Source organism: Macaca thibetana, chromosome 12 (genome assembly GCF_024542745.1).
Source record: "Macaca thibetana thibetana isolate TM-01 chromosome 12, ASM2454274v1, whole genome shotgun sequence".
Taxonomy (NCBI): Eukaryota; Metazoa; Chordata; class Mammalia; order Primates; family Cercopithecidae; genus Macaca; species Macaca thibetana.
Genome location: NC_065589.1, coordinates 77,749,394 through 77,769,741, shown reverse-complemented (window position 1 = coordinate 77,769,741; position 20,348 = coordinate 77,749,394). Strand labels below are relative to the sequence as shown.

The following is a 20,348-nucleotide window of genomic DNA, read 5'->3' as shown; positions in this document are numbered from 1 at the left end:
GCAGACTCTAAAAACTGGGCCCTTTTAACCTAAAGCCATGGTCCCTTACAATGAATTCCCATACAACAAAAGCTAATGCTCCCGTACAATTCAATTGATTCTCAATATTCTATTGTTTTCCCTTTGATTAATCATGTATTATTTTTACCAACTTTTCATTTTGAGGAAGCAGGACGGTATAACAGCCTAAACTGTCCAGGCTTTGATTATTTCAAATTAGTGAATAATGTCAGTGGCAGCTAGGTCATCTATTATCACCTCTGGGAGAAGTTGTCCAGTAGGTGACGTTAGAGCTGAAGGTCCACCCACCAAGGAAACCACACCATTGCAATCCACAGTGCTGTGCATCTTCCCATTTGCTGGAAGCCCTGGCACCATCCTGGATGACATACTGGCCTGACTAACGTTACTGTTGCGTCGCTCTCCATGTCTGTGCGGCACAAACAATGAGTCTCTCCTGCTTTCGCTGTCTTCAAATGTGCTGTGTTCGTCATCAGCAAAGTCATTTTCAGATCCAACATCCTTTGCCCGACCTCTGAAACTGAAAATGCTTGTTTTGCTATTGCGTCTTGGGGAAAACAGGGAGCCACGGATACTCAACAGAGACTGCGGAGAAAGCAAAAAGGAATGGGATGGGGTGGGGGGAGAACACAATTATTTAATAAAAATAAAAGTATTAATATTAAAAGATCTATTTTCTTTTGAGTTAGTATAGTCTTGCTCTTAAACATGGATTATCAAATTTATAGAGGACACATATATTTTAATACTTTTATTAAAGCAAATTTAAGTAAAAGAGTGTTTTTCTGACTAACAATACTGATTCGCAATTTACTAAGTATGCAACCACTTCATTTAGTCTTCACTTCAGGTGGATTGGGTTATCATAATGCTATAGGTTAGGGACCAGATGCTGAAAAGGCTAAATGATAACTTTTGATGGGAGTGGTGGTTAAACAAATAGTAAGTAGCTTCTACTTCTTAATGCTGTAATCTGAAGGGAATGCAACCTGGAGAATAAGTTTTGGCTCAAGTGAGAATGTTGGCTCAAATTTAAAATATTTGTTTCAAATGTTGCATTGTAGCCAGTATTTCACTTCAGGATAATTATTTTTTTTAAAAAAAAAACTACTATTTTTCCATTCCCTTCTTTTGAATTCTGAAAGAAAATTAGTTTACTCTTTGTCTGAAATGGTTTGTCTCTACCCACATGGGAATAGAAGTCACAAAACTTACCTACGATGTTGTCTTCCAAATTTGCTAACAGTTTCCCAAATGGCAACCAATGATTCACCTTATTTGAGAGACTACATGTCATAGCAAACGCAACAGAGAGGATTCCTAAACTGCTACATAAATTACTCTTCTTGTGTAAAATATAACACTGGCTTATAAAAGCAAGACATATAACATGACTTCACCAGCGGGTGGTGTAAAAAACAGCATATACTTCTGATTTTACTTTAACTGTATTGAAAAGAGACAATTCAAAACGTTTTTTATTACAGCTATTCCCAAGTAAGTTAAGCGAACTGTTTCCTAGTACCAGAAAATGAGGATTTAGCTTGAAGTTCCCTCTAGCACATTTTGAAAGGATTTTAAACTAGCAACCCCAAATTATTCTGTGTGTATTCTAGTCTTGCAGATAGTTTTCAAAAACATCTCTATTCAGTCTGCAGAATATTTGTTTTCTCCCCTCATCATGAACAATGGCATTCCTCCTCGCTCTCTCATTCCCTTTCCTACTTCTCTTCACACCCAGGGTAATATACATACATACATATACATATACATATGTCAGCAGCAAACATTCCTGGATCTTCTCTCTCTTCTAAGCTTTAGTGTAAAACCAAATAAAATGATTTTAGTGGAAAAAACAGAAAAGGCAGACTCTGTCAAACTTATTTTTGGTTCCTCTGCCTAATTAGGTCATGCTGATTTTCGTAGGCCCCATTTTTAGCTTTATTTTTATGGCTTTTCCCAGACTGCAAAGCACCAGAATAATCTTTGTTGTCCTCTGTCTCAGTGATATTCTGGAAGGATATTATTCACTAAAAAGTGCTCTGTTCCTTTGGATTTGGTTAGATTCTCCACAGGAACTGTTGGCTGTCCAGCTTGTCCATCGGAGGGTGTGTCTATGTAATACTTAATTCCTGTAGCAGGTTTGTCTACCGAAGGGCAGACAGTAGAGGGATTTTACAGCAAAGTGATCAAGAGATTAGATCATGTGAAGACATCAATTCATCCCCCCATTAATAAAGAATGCTAATGCTTTTCATTTCCTCAGATTCCATTTAAATGATCAATATAATAACAGTTATATCCAGAACTCGTGTTTTTATTGTTGTTGTTGTCGTTGTTTTGAGGCAGAGTCTCGCTCTGTCGCCCAGGCTGAAGTACAGTGGTGTAATCTCGGCTCACTGCAATCTCCACCTCTCAGGTTCAAGCTATTCTCCTGCCTTACCCTCCTGAGTTGTTGGGACTAGAGGTGCCTGCCACCACACCTGGCTAATTTTTGTATTTTTAATAGAGACAGGGTTTCACCATGATGGTCAAGTTGGCCTCGAACTCCCGCCCTCAGGTGATCTGCCCACCCTGGCCTTCTAAAGCCCTGAGATTAGAGGCATGAGCCACCACACCCAGCCCAGAATTAGTGTTTTGAAACATTTGCGTGTATGTGAATCACTCTGAGAGTTAAAAATATATATTTTTAGGTCCCAGATTTTTGGAATATGGATTCAGCAAGTAGCAGATGGGACTCTGGAATCTGAATTTTCTTGACACATTCCAGGTGACTGTAATACAGGGTGGACCTCATCCTACACTCAGAGAAATACTAAGTTGGACTTACATTAGTCCCTAGGATGGCTGAGTGTAATCACCTCAATACACCTGTGTTCTGAAACTGTCTCTGAAAACTGAAAATTGGCCTACACAGTATTGGTTGGGAGTATGTGGTATGTGTGTGCATCCATTATGTATCTGGGACATGCCTTTAATTTGGATATTTTTATGTCAGGTATTTTCAAAGGCGTTCCAGATCTCTGAGTTTATTCGAAACTTCTATTCACTCTTCGGAATGTATAATAATGGGTGTGAGCGCAGCTTTCAAGGCAACAGAGACAGAAAAAGAAGATAACAGAAATAGCATTCAGAGAAAATAAACCAAAAATAACACACTGGAAGATGCAGCAGAGTGGAGGGAATACCCACAGATGTGGCAACACTTTCTCTAGGGAAAACCAGCTTTAATGTTTTAAGGAGTGAAAGGCTATCTTTCTTTGCCTCAGGCATGTCAAAACATATTTCCCAGGTATCTTTTTCATCTTGTTCCCAGAAGATAAATGTAGACTGTTTCTTAATTTTCAGTAACAAAAGGGGAAATAGAAGAAATTAGGTCTGTAAGACACAAGCATGCAGGTAGGCTTTGGATTCAAAGTGGGTTGGGAAAAGTCAAGATGGAAAAAGATGCTGGGAATTTTAAGATGTTCTAGTGGGAACAAGGAAAGTGAGTATTTGTTGGAAGTACTTAGCATTTTGAGGTTTCATTTTATACTTTTAAATACTTCTTTATTTTGTACTACTAACATATATAATCTGCTTAAAAATAAAATAATGTAATAAACAAAATAACATTTGTAATTTATGTGAATAGAAGACAGGGTGTCCACAATTTATGGCCTCTCTGCTTTGACATTTTCAGAAGATATATTTGATTTGAGCAGTATTTACTGTCTATCTTATGTTTCCTGTCCCCACCACCTTCCCTGATTCTCTTTCTACCAGATTCCTTTTCTGTTTACAGAATCAGAAACTGTAAACCGTTTATGGTATATTTCTGCTTGTTAGTTGTGTTAATGCTCTTAGCCTGTCTTTACTGGGAGATGCAAATTTAAAACTAATAGATTATTTCTTTCACTTTTGAAATTACCTATCTATCCATCTGTCTTCTATTTACAAATATAAAATGAACGACATCTACCATATGTATGTACTGTTTCTGTTTTTAGTATTAAAACATTGGCCATCAGCTAACCTCCCTGCTCTTGCCTGTCTGGGGTTTCCTCAGCTCCGGCAAACCAAGTCTACCAGTTGCTCCTAAAGCACTCCAGGCATGCTACCATGTCAGGGTTTTGCACTTCCTCTATCATCAGCTTAGAACGCTGTTCCATAAGATAGCCTCTTCCTTTGCCTCCTCCAAATCTTTCCCAAAATGTCTAAATAGTGAGGTCATTGTAAACCACCCTATTTAAAATTTTTCTTCCAATTATGGCTCGTGTTCCTTTTTTCCTCCTTACTTTTTTTTCCGTAACATTTGTTACCTTCTAACGCAGTCTATAACTTATTTATGTTGTTTATTGACCGTCTCCTTGGGAATAAATTTCCATGAGGTCAGTGAATTGAATCTCATTTGTTCTTTGAGGTATTTTCAGCATCTTGAATTATGCTTGCCACATAGTTGGTGGTCAATGAATATTTGTTGATTGGACTGAATGAACTAATCTGCAAACTTTTATTTGAGCAAAATGATGAAACGATAAAGGAAATAATACTGCTATCAAACTGCGTACATACATTTGTGAGTAATTAAAACTACTCAAAAGTTTTGTTTCCCTCATTTGAAATTCATTCATCAATTTTAACTTAATAAGAGACTTATTCTTTGTCACACAGATTTTCGATATATTGCTTAGTCCCGTAAAACTCTTTAATGTAGGTGTTCTTACTTTATTTTACAGAAATTTTACAAAGTACAACTGACTTGACCAAGGTCACAGAACTAGTTTGGCGTTGAGATATGAACATGAACATTTGTATTCACTATAGCATCATTATGCTATAGTTTCATATACTCTTAATTCTAATAACTCCTAATAGTTTTAAGAATTCCAAAATATCAAGGGTGACTGTTTAAGAAAAAAAAAATCTGATCTGAGAAACCAAGTTGCCCTCCAGAGCTTCAAGTTAATTCCAAATGTGTTATACTGATTTGATAATATATTTTATATTTGTATTACACAAGACAGTAATAGTTGAATTTCTTGATATTGATATTGTCTTAAATGGCTTTTATCTTAAAACTCTTTGTGTATTCATGTCCATTTTGTTCTAATATGAGAATACAAGTTTTAAGTTATTGATATAGTCTACTTTTTTCTTTAAAAATATTTGTTTACATATTAAACTTAGATTATAAAAATTCACTGAGAACTTGCATATTACCTTTTCTCCCAACCAAAAGTAAATACTATGTTGAATTTTGTGTTTATTACTTCTGTTTTTTTAGAAGTTTCTTTCTGTTTTTTTTTTTTTTTTTTGAGACGGAGTCTTGCTCTGTGCCCCAGGCTGGAGTGCAGTGGCCCGATCTCGGCTCACTGCAAGCTCCGCCCCACCGGGTTCACGCCATTCTCCTGCCTCAGCCTCCCGAGTAGCTGGGACTACAGGGGCCCGCCACCTCGCCCGGCTAATTTTCTTGTATTTTTAGTAGAGACGGGGTTTCACCGTGTTAGCCAGGATGGTCTCGATCTCCTGACCTCGTGATCCGCCCGTCTCGGCCTCCCAAAGTGCTGGGATTACAGGCTTGAGCCACCGCGCCCGGCCAGAAGTTTCTTTCTTTATGAAAAATATATCATACCTCTTGGTTGATTTGCAGTTTTTGATTAAATTAATCTTATATATTATCTCTCGAAGCATTATTTTTAGGGTATAATTCTGATTCAAGATTGTTATGATTAGAAGCATTTGCAATTCATAGCACATGAAATTCTAATGGTGCCAAATAGTGTTCAAAGCCATAATTGTACTTATCACAGATTTGATAACTAATTATTCTTTACACCAGACATATGTAAACAATATATTAACTTACTAATCCATAAAACTTACTAAACAACAAATAATTGAAACTAATTTTTACTCTTTTACTTAAAACTATGATGAAGAACTAGGTAGTTGGCATTAAATCAGAGCACAAAATAGACTACCTTTGATGCTATTCTCTTCAAGAACATTTAGGTCATAATTTCATTCTAATGTACCATGGCATGACCCTATGCAAGCAAAATAGAGACTCACCATAGTCCAGTTCTCATATCAAAGGATAAAGATAAAACCCAAAGAACATTTCTTTTCAAAATTTATGTGTGTGTTACAATAACAACTTTGGATACCAAAGGCAGAAACTCATTCTCGAAGAAAATAAGTTTATCTGGGGTCTCAAAGTGGAAAATGTAAACAAGAGATTCCCAAACTCTCACTGAAAAGTCTGTTAGCGTAGGTTGTGTGTGTACATACACACATATATATGTATATATACACACACACAGGTTGATATATATAGGTTATATCAATATATATATTATATATATGATATCAATATATCTATATATATCAGTCCCAAAATGGTGAACATTTTATGAACGGTTTAATAAAAATCCCTTTGAAGACAGTCTATGATAAGAATTTAAACAACTATATTAAATGTTAGTTCCCCATCCCTCACTGAAGTCAGATAGCACAAAAGTGTACTAAAACAAAATACAACAAGTAAAAAGCAATCGCAATGACAAAGAAACCAGAGCACTTAGTAGAAAATCCTACCTGATGAGGGGAGCAGAATTTCTTGTCACTGGTCAGTCTGTTTCCGTCCATGGAGAAAAGGAAGCTGCTTCTTTTGACACTGTCTTCAGATTCGGATTTCGGAAAGCTGTCTTTCTCTCCTTTATTGTTTCCTCCATGGTGCTCCCTCTGTCTTCTTTTCTTCCTTCGGTTCCTCCATTCCTTAGCACTTTTGGAGCTTAACTTTGATGCTTCTGAGGAACTTTCCAACAACTCTCCTAACCCACCGATTCCACTGAAATCTCTTGAAGCAGCGGATGCTGCCGCAACTGCCTGTCGTAAAACAAAGTCAGGCACTATTTAGAACACAGAGCTTTGAAAACAGTGGAGTATGGTTAAAATGTTGCCGTTTAAGACTCATTAACTATAAGCGAAAAGTCTGTTCTTCTAGTCCTTTTGTTTTGTCTCACCACAAGAGTTTACTTAACAACAACCCTTACATTTGAAATCATATAAAGCAATATGCTAGTGTATGTATTAAAGCAAGAAAAATAAGGTTTTGCCTATCTTCTGGATTGTCTTTTTTTGGGGGCGGAGGGGACAACTGTTCTCTCTATAGTATCTTCTATACTTTAAAAAGCAAATGTTTTCTTAGTGGTGGTTGCTCATTTAACTACTATTCTGATTCCATCTGTAAAATGTTTCCTCCTGTGTGCACTTGTGAGCAACTGAGTAGTAATTTTTTTCCCCTCTATATCCAGTACAAAAGACTGTTTCTTTTCTTTTTTGTGAACGCAAAACATTTAAAGTGCCTACTATTTTACCTCCAGATGGAAGTAGGGGAATGTATTAGCTAGTTTATCCTCTTCCTTTGTTTGAATTACATTTAGGACTGTAGTTCACATCTCTGTGGTCATGTTACTCCCAGAAAATTTATTATGTATCACTTTAAAAATTTTAAATGTTAATAAATCGTTTAATATTAAAAATAATAAATGATTAACATAGCAACACACAAATTCATTCAAAGGATTATGAGAACTGCTTCAAATATTTTCTTTCCATATTGCAGCACTAAGTATTCTTAAGCACTTTGAATTTCTATACCTACTAATGAAACACAGTCAGCTCTGAGGTGAAACATAGAAAATAGTATTTTTAGACTGGAAATGATCTAACAGTGACATACAGAGGATATGAAACAATATGGTGAGCATCAAAGCTGAGTTCTCATTAAGCATATAACTATTTGAAAATGTAACCACAGAAGTGGAAACTATTAAATTATGACAATATCAGTTAAGCTTTTTACATATGTCATCACTAAATACAAACAACTCTAACTTATCTACTATATTGTTTATCTTTCCCACCAACTATAAGCTGGATAGAAATTGTATCACTGTATGCTCAGCGACTGGTATGTCACCTGACATAAATAGGGCTCAGTAAATAATTGGTGAATAAAGATTTAAAAATGTATTTTGCTATCAATTTTCTCAGACACTGGTGTGGGGGTGGGGGAAGAACAAGACATACTTAGCCTTGACTTTTCAAGACATCATAAAAGACTGGCATAACAGTCTGTATAACAACATATTTTAAGAAGAAATGGAGATAAAACCTGTTTATAATACTGTGACATCACTTTGTGCTTTATGTTTCATCTTTCTTAAGAAGAAGCAAACCCTGCTAAGTAGTTTTCAGTTTTAAACTTTATGTTAACTAAAATTTAAAAAAAGATTTTAAATCTAAAATTACTATGCTGCAAATTCTCTAGGATTACAATGATCTCAGGGAGGAAAACTTAGTACTAAACATGATTTTAAATTTATGTGTTTGACCAAGCAACACACAAAATGTAACAGATATTTATTTATATTAAGCACTATATTCATAATGGAAACTCAGATATAAGACTTGATATAAGATAATGCCCAGTATTTAAATGAAACACTAATTCAGAATTTAGATATTTATAAAATTTTATATAGTCACATAGCCAGGTTTTTAATCAAATTATTGATCATCAGTATCACTTTTAATATAATTCATGACATAAAATGAGAAATATTAAGTACATTTTATAACTCTGACTATATATGCAAAATAAAGTAAATAAATGAATCACTTATCTGTAGCAAGTTAAATATACTTACATAGTGATTGATACATATGATGTACCTAATATACACCATTTGCTGAAACAGTGAATATATATATACACACATACCCCTTCTTATCCAAATAAAGTCCTTAATTCTCTTTTCCATTTTATATAGACACAAACACACAACACGCAGTGTTAATCATTTATTGACTTGTTTGTCCCTGGAAACAAAAGAAGTGGTGGTCATAGTCCCTCACCATAATCCTAAAACTTACATTCATTTAAATCACTTCCATATATATATATATATTTTTTTTTTTTTTAGATGGGGTCTCACTCTGTTGCCCAGGCTGAAGTGCAATGGCGCAATCTTGGCTCACTGCAACCTCCATCTCTCGGGTTCAAGCAATTCTCCTGCCACAGCCTCCTGAACAGCTAGGATTACAGGCATGAGCCACCATGCCTGGCTAATTTTTGTATTTTTAGTAGAGACAGGGTTTCACCATGTTGGCCAGGCTGATCTCAAACTCCTGGCCTCAAGTGACCCACCCACCTCAGCCTCCCAAAGTGCTGGGATTACAGGTGTGAGCCACCGCACCTGGCCCCAAACTTTGTTTTGCATAAGATGTTATTTCCTTATGTATTCTGGATAACAGTTCAAATATTTCAAAACCAAAACAGATTTCTAAGGCAACAAAGGTAACCTCTGACACATTTTCTGTGTCACTCATCAACTCAAATTTGTCACTTGTTCCACTTCAGTGATTTGCCAATTCCCTCAAAGGCAGATGTTTCCTGTCATCTCTCATGTCTGTGTACCTGTTTATACCCAACTCTGTGATTCTACCAATGTCCTGCGTATTAGAATAATAGTGTTACTTTCACAGCCAACTTACTGAATTCCTCTTTTAACAAATAAGAAATTTCACTTAGTATTTACTCAGGAAATAACATTTTCTTATAACATTTTTGTGTGATTCAAAATAGGCTCTGTGACTCACTGTATCTGTGTGTCCATAAAAATATAACCACATAACTAATACTTCATTCATTTTACACATGTAATCCAGTTAAAATCCCATTCAAAGCTACAAGACATTATACCTATTTCTGTTCTACTCCAATTATATTAGATTTCTTAAGAGCTAATATTTTGAATTTTGTTCTAGAGCTTACTCCCAAATTTTTTCCTATATATAGACTGCTATGGGATATACCAAGCTGGGCAACATTAGACACTTAAATATCACAATTTAAATGCCAAACACAGTTAGAATGAACTAGGACAAAACATTGATTTCTTTGCAGGGTTTGTGTTTCTCCACGTTATTTTCTCATGCCTACACAATGACTAGCCCTAGGTGCCCCTCAACCAATAATAAAGAAAGATGGAAGTGATGTTAGCCTTCATGAAGTCATTGGCTAGATAGTAAGTTTTGAAGACTCATAGGTGGTTAGTGAGACTTAAGCTACACTGCAGCATAAATGATCTCATAGGTGCACTAATTCTCTCTCTTTGCCTACAATTTCCTCCCGGGTTCAACATTGATAATTTACTGGTCATCATTACCTGTGTTGTCAATAAGGAACCAAAATGGATTTGGCACTGTGCTACTCCAATCAGTACTATACTTTACCTTGGATAAATTTAAATTTTGTAGGTATGAAGCTATAGCTGAATCAAATTGTGATGTTTTTGTCACTAAAATTCAGTAACTGACTACTAGGGTTAATAGAACTGATGTTTTTTAGCTGAACTCATCATAATCATAGGTTCTTGAAACTTCTACTAGACATAGCGCATGTTTATTTCTAAGTTCAAAAAGACTATACTCTTTTAATTGATGCCATATTTTACCCTAAAATGGCTGAATTTTAGAATAACTCATTTCCGTACTGTATTATCTGTGTAGCATTTTCAAGCACATTAATTTGTCTGCTTTTATTAATGATAATAGAAAAACCCAGTGCTTTAGAATACAATCATAAGCAATTTATGAATATTATTTCCTATAACATTTATTTAAAACCATGAAATAAAGTATTTGCCCTGTAAATAGCTATTTTATTTTATTATCTTATAAATGTGTTTTATTTATAGTGATATAGAATAAAACTCTTCAATAATTCAAATGTAGAACTTTCTGGCAAGCATGAAGTATATTTTTAAATATTTTCAAGTTTCACCAAATTTGTTTAGAGTTTTCTATATAAAATCAATAAGGTATATCCACATTACTACTTTGTACCCAATGGTAAGATGAAAGTGGCCAAGCCAGCATGTTCACCCAAAGCTAAGTCTATGGTTGAGCTCAGTAATTCACTAAATGATTCATTGCTGTATCTCCATTTCACCAAAAAAATGCCTTGAGAAAGAACCTAACGCTATTTGTTGTGTATCTTCAAAGTAACTCAGAATTGTTAAAAACTTAAATTTTGAATATACCAATTTCTACTATGTACTGTCATCCAAAGAACACTTCAAATATGTGGAGCCATTCATCTGAAAAAAAAAAAAAATCCTCAAAAAAGTCAGTGCATGAAAACAAAATTGGATTTCTGCTTCTGGCCAAAATGGAGTAACAGAGACCAGATTTACTCTCTTCTGAAGCAACCAATAAAACAGACAAAATACATGTTACAGTGGTTTTGAAGACACTGGACATCAGATCAGAATGTTTTAAGATATTGGAAAACGGAAAAGCAAGCAAGCCAGCTCTATGCTTTTCTTAGCTTATGGTCTGGAACTTCCAGACTATGATGTAGAGAGGAAGTATCTCTGCAGACTCCATGAATGGATGAGATGAAGCTGAATCTAGGAAAGTCAGGGTGGCTATATAGTTCACAGAACAGGGTACCACAGAGGCGACAGTTGAGCAGAGAGAGAATTCTAGGGATCTCAGGTTCACCTTGAGTACTGAGAAGATTATTCACCAAGCATGTGTCTTAGAAAACTACCTGAGGCCGAGGATTAGAGGGAACACCACCCAGCAATCACACTGTGCCAGAACTGTGTCTGTTCCTATACTGGCAAACACTTCGTTTTAAATGGGCATTGGGTAGAGTATTAGGAAGCGTCTTGATTCATTAGTGAGGAATAATTAGTCTGAGAATAAATAGTATTCTGGTCCTGTCTATTTTCAAAGGTTTAAAGATACAAAAGGATCAAACTGTGCATAAACGACGTAACTATATCCAAGATTGACAGTGTCTGGAATTCAATTGAAGATTGTCAGAAACAGAAAACTGCAGAAATATATGACCCATAATAAAGAGAAAAATTAATCAAAACTGACCAAGAACTGACACAGATGTTCAAATTAGCAGACAGGAAACTTCAACAGTTGTTGTAACTGTATTGTGTATGCTCACAATATTAATTAGAGATATATGAAATATAAAAAAGACCCAGATCAAGCTTGTAGAGATGAAAACTACAATGTTTCAGATGACAAATATACTGGATAAAATTAGCGGCAGATTAAATGTGCAAAAGAAAAGATAATTGACTTGAAGACAACAATAGAAATCATTAAAATTGCAATTGACAAATGGGGTTTAAAACTCATAGAGAACGACAAAGGACATAAAACAGCCAAAAAACAGCTTTGAAAAAAAAAAAAGAACAAAAAGTTGGGGACCTACACTATCTTATTTCAAGGCTCATCATAAAAGGTACAGTAATTATGAGAGTGTGGTGTTGGTATAAAAATGACAAATCAACTGAACAGAATAGAGTTCAGAAATAGACACACTCACCTATGGACAACTAATAATTGACAGAAGTTCAAAGGCAATGCAGTGGAGAATGAATGCTTTGTTTATATGCAGTTGGAATAATTAGATACTCATATTTTTAAAAAGTCAATCTCAACATATCACCCATATGTTATACAAAAGTTAATTTAAAATGGGTTATTGACCTAAATTTAAAGCATAAACATAACTTTAGAAGAAAATTTAGAAGAAAATACTTGTGGTGTTGACTTGGCAAAAGTTTCTTCGATCCAAAAGAATGATTTAAACAAAAAAGCTAAGAAATAGTATGCTGGATAAACTGCACTTTAAATATTTGAGAAGCATATATGTGAAAGGACTTATATCCCAAAGAGGCAAAGAACACTCAAAACTCAACAATATGAAATCAAACAACCTAACTAAAAAAAGGAGGGGATTAAAGATTTGAACAACCGCTTCATAAAAGAAGCTATACAGATGGAAAATAAGAGCAGAAAAAGATGCTTATCATTAGTAATTAGGAAAATGAAAATCAAAACAGCAATGAGATACTTATTAGAATGGCTAAAATTACAAAGACTGGCCATAGCAAATGTTGGCAAAAATATTGAGAAATTATAATTCTAACTGGCATGAATAGGGTTTTTACTATATCTTTGCAAGAGTCTTCACCTTTCAGTATATGGATTTTTTTTTCTGTCTTTTAATACAGTACTGTGTTTCCATCTCTTCTCCTCAACACATTAATACCCCATTCACTATACCCCTAGCTCACACAGACTTTAATATTGATAAAAGTCTCAAGTTGGCATCTAATTTTAGACACCTTCCTGATATCCTGATGTGGGCTATAGCAAACACCTTTTTAAAATTTTTTGTTACAGAAATCCCAAAGAATTGTTAATCATAGGTATATATAAAGTTTTCTTGTCAACCTTTAAAATCAATTAACTTCAGAACAAAATCTCAAATGTCATAATTAGGGGTGAATCACTAATAATTGGAAATATCAGTTTTATTTCTTTTCAAAATTAAATAAAAAATTAAATTCCCCTCTTAGGTTCCATGAGACAATTCCATAGTAAACCTTATCCCTAATGTATTTTCTACCCACTGGCTGATTTCTTTATATACAGTGTCTAAAAAGTTTATTCAACTCTAACTTCAGAAACAAGTCCATATGTGAATATTTTTCTTTTTCTAATGACAACGCCTGTATATGAAATGAAAAGGCAGTACGAATCTACCCTCTAGAGTATAACACTATTTCTACTTAGAAACTAATAATAATAATAATGATAAATCTTTGCTTTTATCACTCAGTACCTGAGCTTCTTCCTGTTGCTTTTTAAGCTGTTCGAGCATCTGCTGAAATTCAGCCTCTTTTTGTTCTGCTTCTTCCAATGTGGCCTGATTCTGTTCCTCATAGGCCATGGCCACCACAGCCAGGATCAAATTCACCAAATAAAATGAGCCCAAGAAAATGACGAGGACAAAAAATATCATGTATGTTTTCCCAGCAGCACGTAATGTCTAGGAGAAATGGGAGATAATTCCATCAGTATTTTAGTATAATGTCCCCAAATAAATATCTGGTGACCACAGTTAGATAGTCAGCAGACTAATTCGCTTTTTAGTATCCAGTTTCTTTTCACCAAGAGTTTTTTGGTATTGATATGCTCAACACACAAAATTAAGAATCAGATTATTTGAGGCTTGACTGCAGTCTCGTTTGATATAAATACATTTTAAATTCATATATAGTGGATATATATGTGAACCCCACTATAATGCTTTTATTAGAGTTCATATGCAGAGCAATAATATGACAAGTGAGAGCACTGAACCTTTAAATCCTTTCTTTGGGATTCCATTTGCATTGCAGTCTGTTCTCCATACTATCGATAGATGACTTTTGCTCCTCTCCTCTTCTAGTCTCAGTTAATAGCTAGAGCTTTCATTTGAAATTTTCACATCAACATCATTGATTTTAAGAATATTTTAACGTGTTGTTTATATACCCACAACTGGATTATCAGTTCCTCAGAGTCATGAACATTATTTGCATCCCCATAGTTCCTAGCAGAATGCCTTTCACATGAAAAAAGTTCTCAGTGTACATATATAGGTACTGACTCAATGAGCAATTAGGATTCCAGGCACACTTGCTTTATACTGGACCCTTCTCTGTATTCCAGGGTGTTATAAGCAGGTCCCTTTCCTTTCCCTTTCCCTTTCCTTTTCTTTTTTTGAGATGGGGTCTTACTCTGTCATCCAGGCTGGAGTGCAGTGATATGATCTCGACTCATTGCAACCTCCACCTCCTGGGCCTGGGTGATCTTCCCACCTCAGCCTCCCATGTCGCTGGGACTACAGGTGCGCACCACCATGCCGGGCTAATTTTTGTATTTTGGTAGAGATGGGGTTTTGCCATGTTGTTCAGGCTGGTCTTAAATTCCTGGACTCAAGTGATCCATCCGCCTCTACCTCCCAAAGTGCTGGGATTACAGGCATGAGCCACCACACCCAGCCTATGCTTTTCATTTCATATATGTCTATAAAAGTAAATGTTATGTATGCTCATTTGGACATTACCAACTGATAAAGATTCTCCCAGTAGTCTTGAGTCATGAGTCGAAATAGAGACAGGAAAGCCCAGCTAAAGGTGTCAAAGCTTGTGTAGCCATAGTTGGGGTTTCGACCAGCCTTCACGCAGATATATCCTTCTGGACACTGGCTATAAGAGAGATAAATGGAGGTAGGGTCAGTATAGAAATTACAGCAATTTCAATTGATTTGACTCATAGGAATTTTCAAAACCCAAAGTTGCTATCTGTGACGAATTATCTTGCTTTCATTTCCAGAACACTTTAGGTGATTGCTCATCATGAAACTTACCAGACGATATTCACTAGGAAGACCAATAGAAAATTTAGATGCAAAGAAATATTTACAGACATTCAGAATGGCAGAGAGCTAGCAACCACACACTTTTGGCTCTGACATCACCATATTTCTACTTTTTACAAAGTGGCAAGAAACAATAGTTAAAAATTAAAAGCCAGAAAAAAGCCAAAGAGTGGGGAATCAACCATTTCAATAGCTGGTTTTATAGAATTTTCTAAAATAAAGTTAATATTTATAACAATTTTGTATTTACAGAAAAAGTATGAAGATAGTACAGGCCTCATACATTCCATGCCATTTTCAATATTGATACATTGTTATTATTTAATTGAGACGGGATCTTGCTATGCTGCCCAGGCTGGTCTCAAACTTCTGGGCTCAAGCAGTCTCCCACCTTGGCCTCCTGAAGTACTGGGATTACAGGTGCGAGCCACTGCACTCAGCCTTAATACATTATTATTACCTAAAGTTACTATTTTATTCAGATTTCCTCAGTTTTTTTCTTTTCTTTTTTTTTTTTTTTTTTTTTTTTTTTGAGACGGAGTCTCTCTCTGTCACCCAGGCTGGAGTGTAGGGGCATGATCTCAGCTCACTGCAAGCTCCGCCTCCTGGGTTCACGCCATTCTCCTGCCTCAGCCTCCCGAGTAGCTGGGAGTACCGGCACCCGCCACCATGCGCGGCTAATTTTTGCATTTTTAATAGAGACGGGGTTTCACAGTGTTAGCCAGGATGGTCTCAATCTCCTGACCTCGTGACCAACCGCCTTGGCCTCCCAAAGTGCTGGGATTACAGGCATGAGCCGCCGCGCCCGACCCTCAGTTTTTTTCTTAATGTCCTTTTTTCGTTCCAGGATCTCATTCAGGATACACATTCCATTTAGTGGTTATGTCTTTTAAGGCTCCTCTTGGCTGTGACAATCTCTCAGACTCCCCTTGTTTTTGATGACCACAACAGTTTTGAGGATTACTAGTCAGATACTTTGTTGAATGCCCTTCAATTGGGATTTGTCTAATGTTTGTCTCATGATTATATTTAGGTTATGGATTTGTGGGTGGAAGACTACAGAGGTAAAACGTCACTATCATCACATCACATCATGCCAAGGGTACATACTTATCACTATGACTTATCACTGTTGATGTTAACTTTCACCACCTATCTTGAGGTAGTGTTTTCTTCCTTTTCCATATGTACTCTCTGAAATAAAGTCACTGTGTACAGACCACATTTAAGGAACCTTCAGTTATGATCTTAAGTATATACAAAAATTATTTGAAATTATTCTGCACAGGATATTTGTCCATTATTCATAATTTGTTTGATTATTCAATCATTGCAATTAACATGTAGTCATGGAGATTCGTTTTATATTTTGGATTAAATTCAATGATATTTCATTTATTTACTTGTTCAAATTGCTTCATCTTTGGCCATTGGAAGCTCTTTCAGTTGACACCTGTAACAGTTTGACATACCCCATGGTTGTGGGTTGCATTGTTTGTTTATCTTTTAACACTTTCTTACTTTTAAGAACTCTCAGATGCTCCAGGCTCATCTTTTATAATTTCTTCCCCAGTGCTAGAATCAACCATTTCTCCAAGGAGCACTAGTTTTTTTGTTGTTTTTTTTTTTTTATTGGAAAATGGTATTAGAAACCAAGATCTGGGTGCTAGCTGTGTTTGTTGCTACTGGGGTGTCATTGCTTCTAGGCCGTCTCAGCTGACAGAACAAGGAGATATATATGTTTATAATTGCTCAATACTGATACACATGCACAGTGGTTTCAGGATTGTTAATCTATACTACCATTGGAAACAACTTTATCAACTAGAGTATTGTTCCTTTTACCTTCAGTTTTACAGACTCCACTCATTTCCAAAGTTAGTTAGGTTAGCATGTTATTACCCCACCACCTTCAGTGAGGTTGTTTCATATTTTGCAATACATTTATATATTTTTGTCACATACTCTATTTCTTCCTGGGATCCCCAAACTTCACAAAAGATTTCTTTTAATTTGTATATATTAAGATTCACTCTTTGTGTTATAAAGGTCTATGAGTTTTAACAAATGCATTATGTTTCATATTCACCATTATAGAATCTTAGAGAACAGGTTCTCACCCTAAAAAAAATCCCCTTTGCTTTACCTAGATAATTCCTCACCATGAACCCCTGGCAAGCACTATTTTCTTATCATCTCTATTGTTTTGTGTTTTCTAGAAAGTCAGATAATTGAAATCATACAGTATGTAGCTTTTTCAGATTGGCTTTTTCTCACTTAGAAATATGCATTTAACATTCATTAATACCTGTTTGTATCTTGATAGCTCATTTCTTTTTAATTACTAAATAATATTTTATTGTATGGGTATAACAATTTATTTATCTATACAACTCTTGAAGGACATCTTGGTTGCTTCTGGTTTGGGGTCATTATGAATACAACTGCTATAAATATTTACATGCAGGTTTTTTGTGAAGACATACGTTTTCAAATTGGTCAGCTAAATACCTAGTAGTGCAGCTGTTGGATCATATGGTAAGACTATGTTTATTTTGTAAGAAACTGCCAAACTGTCTTCCAAGGCGGTTGTCAGTTTTGCATTCCCATCCGCAATAAGCAAGAGTTCCTGTTCTTCTGCATCCTCATCAGACATTGGTATCGCCAGATACATTTTTCAGTTATTCTAACAGATGTACAGTGGTAACTCATTTTTGTTTTAGTTTGCAATATTTTCTAATGACAAATAATGTTGAGCGCCTTTTTACCTCCTTAATAGCCACCTGTACTATATACTCGTGTAGGGTATCTGTTCAGATCTTTTGCCAGTTTTAAATTGGGTCATTTGTTTTCTTATTGTTGAGTTTTAAGAGTTCTTTAGATATTCTGGACACTGGTTCATTGTTTTGTTTTGTTTTGTTTTGAGACAGGGTACAATTCTGTTGCCTAGGCTCTAGTGCAGTGGTCTGATCCTGGCTCACTGCAGCCTCGACCTCCCAGGCTCAAGTAATCCTTCTGCTTCAGCCTCCTGAGTAGCTGGTACCACAGGTACACTACACCATGCCTGGCTAATTTTTTTGTTTTTTGTAGAAACTCCCTATGCTTCCCAGGCCAGTCTCAAACTCTTGGGCTCAAATGATCTCCCCCCTCAGCTTCCCAAAGTGCTGAATTACAGGCATGAGCTACTGCAGCTGGCCCCAGTCATTTTTTGTATATTAGATATGTGCTTTGCAAATATTGTCTCCCAGTTGGTGGTTTGTCTTTTCATTCTCTTAAGAATGTCTTTGTAGAACAGAGGCTTTTACTTTTAATAAAATACAAATCATTTATTTCTTTAATGGAATGTGCCACTTAAATACAAAATGATTTTGTATTTAAAACTCATCACCAATGGCCAGGCGCAGTGGCTCATGCCTATAATCCCAGCACTTCGGGAGGCCGAGGCAGGTGAATCATTTGAGATCAGGCTCCCACTGATTCTACATTATGGTGAGTTGTAGAATTATTTCATTATATATTATAATATACTAATAATAGAAATAAAGTACACAATAAATGTAACATGCTTGAATCATCCTGAAATCGTTTCCTACCACCACCCTTGGTCCGTGGAAAAATTGTCTTCCACAAAATAGTCCCTGGTGCCAAAAAGGCTGGGGACTGCTGATGTGAATTACTTAAGCCATAATAGGTATTCATTAAAGGGAATAGATTATTATGGTTTAATAGGAATAAAGTATGCATTAACCAAATTTATCCAAAATTTTATCTGGGCTTTTATGTTAATCATCGTCATCATAAATAATAGTCAATAGGCAATAAATTCTTTTTTTTTTTTAGAGAGAGAGTGTGTTATTTTGTTTTTATTTATTTAAAAAAATTTTTTTTGAGACAGGGTCTCACTTTGTTATCCAAGCTGGAGTGCAGTGGTGCCATCTCAGCTCACTGCTACCTCCATCTTTCACGTTTAAGAGATTATTTTGCCTCATCCTCCAAAGTAGCTGAGATTACAGGTGTGCACCACCACACCCAGCTAATTTTTGTGTTTTGTAGGAGAGACAGGGTTTTGCCATGTTGGCCAGGCTGGTCTAGATCTCCTGGCCTCAAGTAATCCCCCTGCCTCTGCCTCGCAAAGTGCTGGGATTACAGGTGTGAGCCACCGCTCCCGGCCGTTTTTCAGAGACAGCCTGTCACCTAGGCTGGAGTACAGTGGCGTGATCATAGCTCATAGTGGCTTGGAATTCCTGGGCTCAAGCAATCGTCCTACTTTAGCCCCCTGAGAAGTTAGGACTACACGTGTGCATGACAATGCCTGGCTAGGTTTTTCTTTTCTTCTTCTTTTTTTCTTTCTTTCTTTCTTTCTTTTTTTTTTTTTGTAGAGGTAGGGTCTTGCTTTGTTGCTTAGGCTTTGTTGCCAATAAATTCTTACAATTGGCTATGTGCTAGTTCAAATACTTTATGTGTATTGCATAATAATCATCACAACTGTTAAAGGGACAGAATATTACTCTCTCCATTTTATCAATGAGTAACTAAGGTACAGAGTGCTTAGGGCACTTTTCCAAGGTCAAAGAGCTTACAAATGGTGGAGTTAGGATTTGAACCCAGGTATACATGAACTGTAGAACCTATGCTCTTACCCACTACATTCACATAATAAAGGTTAGTAAAACTGCCAAGAAAAAAATATTCCCCAAAGCTCTATTTATATGACTTGTATATATTTTCATTAACTCTCTTAGATTTTTATGGCTACACCAGTTTCCATTTTTAAAGGATGACTCAAAATATATTTAAGTTCCATGTCCTAAGAGTCACTTAGTATTGCTATCTCTCGGCTCTTAAAAAATTCCCTATTTTGATTTAAAATTAACTTACAATACTCTTAGGAAAATATTTAAGGGGTAGAGACTAACAGCATGACTAAGATATTACAACATCTCTTATTGTAAAATGTGGCCTAAAATAACTATTCATTATGTCTACTCAAACTTGGACATGCCTTTGGCACACATGCACCCTTGGCTTCTTC

At 35.8% G+C, this 20,348-nt stretch overlaps 1 protein-coding gene across 7 annotated transcripts in view; it reads right to left on the bottom strand.

The window, feature by feature from the left end:
- Positions 1-20,348, bottom strand: part of LOC126933197 (sodium channel protein type 3 subunit alpha) — a 116,261-nt gene that overhangs the window by 51,256 nt on the left and 44,657 nt on the right. For 3 of the 7 annotated variants that reach the window (XM_050752897.1, XM_050752896.1, XM_050752898.1), the window contains 4 exons: positions 15,002-15,143; positions 13,733-13,939; positions 6,601-6,891; positions 259-606 (listed from right to left, as the gene is read on the bottom strand). In XM_050752897.1, coding sequence (XP_050608854.1) covers positions 259-606; positions 6,601-6,891; positions 13,733-13,939; positions 15,002-15,143 — 988 coding nt within the window. Of the gene's footprint in view, positions 1-258; positions 607-6,600; positions 6,892-13,732; positions 13,940-15,001; positions 15,144-20,348 lie in introns of those variants that run through there. The other 4 variants (XM_050752902.1, XM_050752900.1, XM_050752899.1 and 1 more) reach the window with 3 other exon arrangements.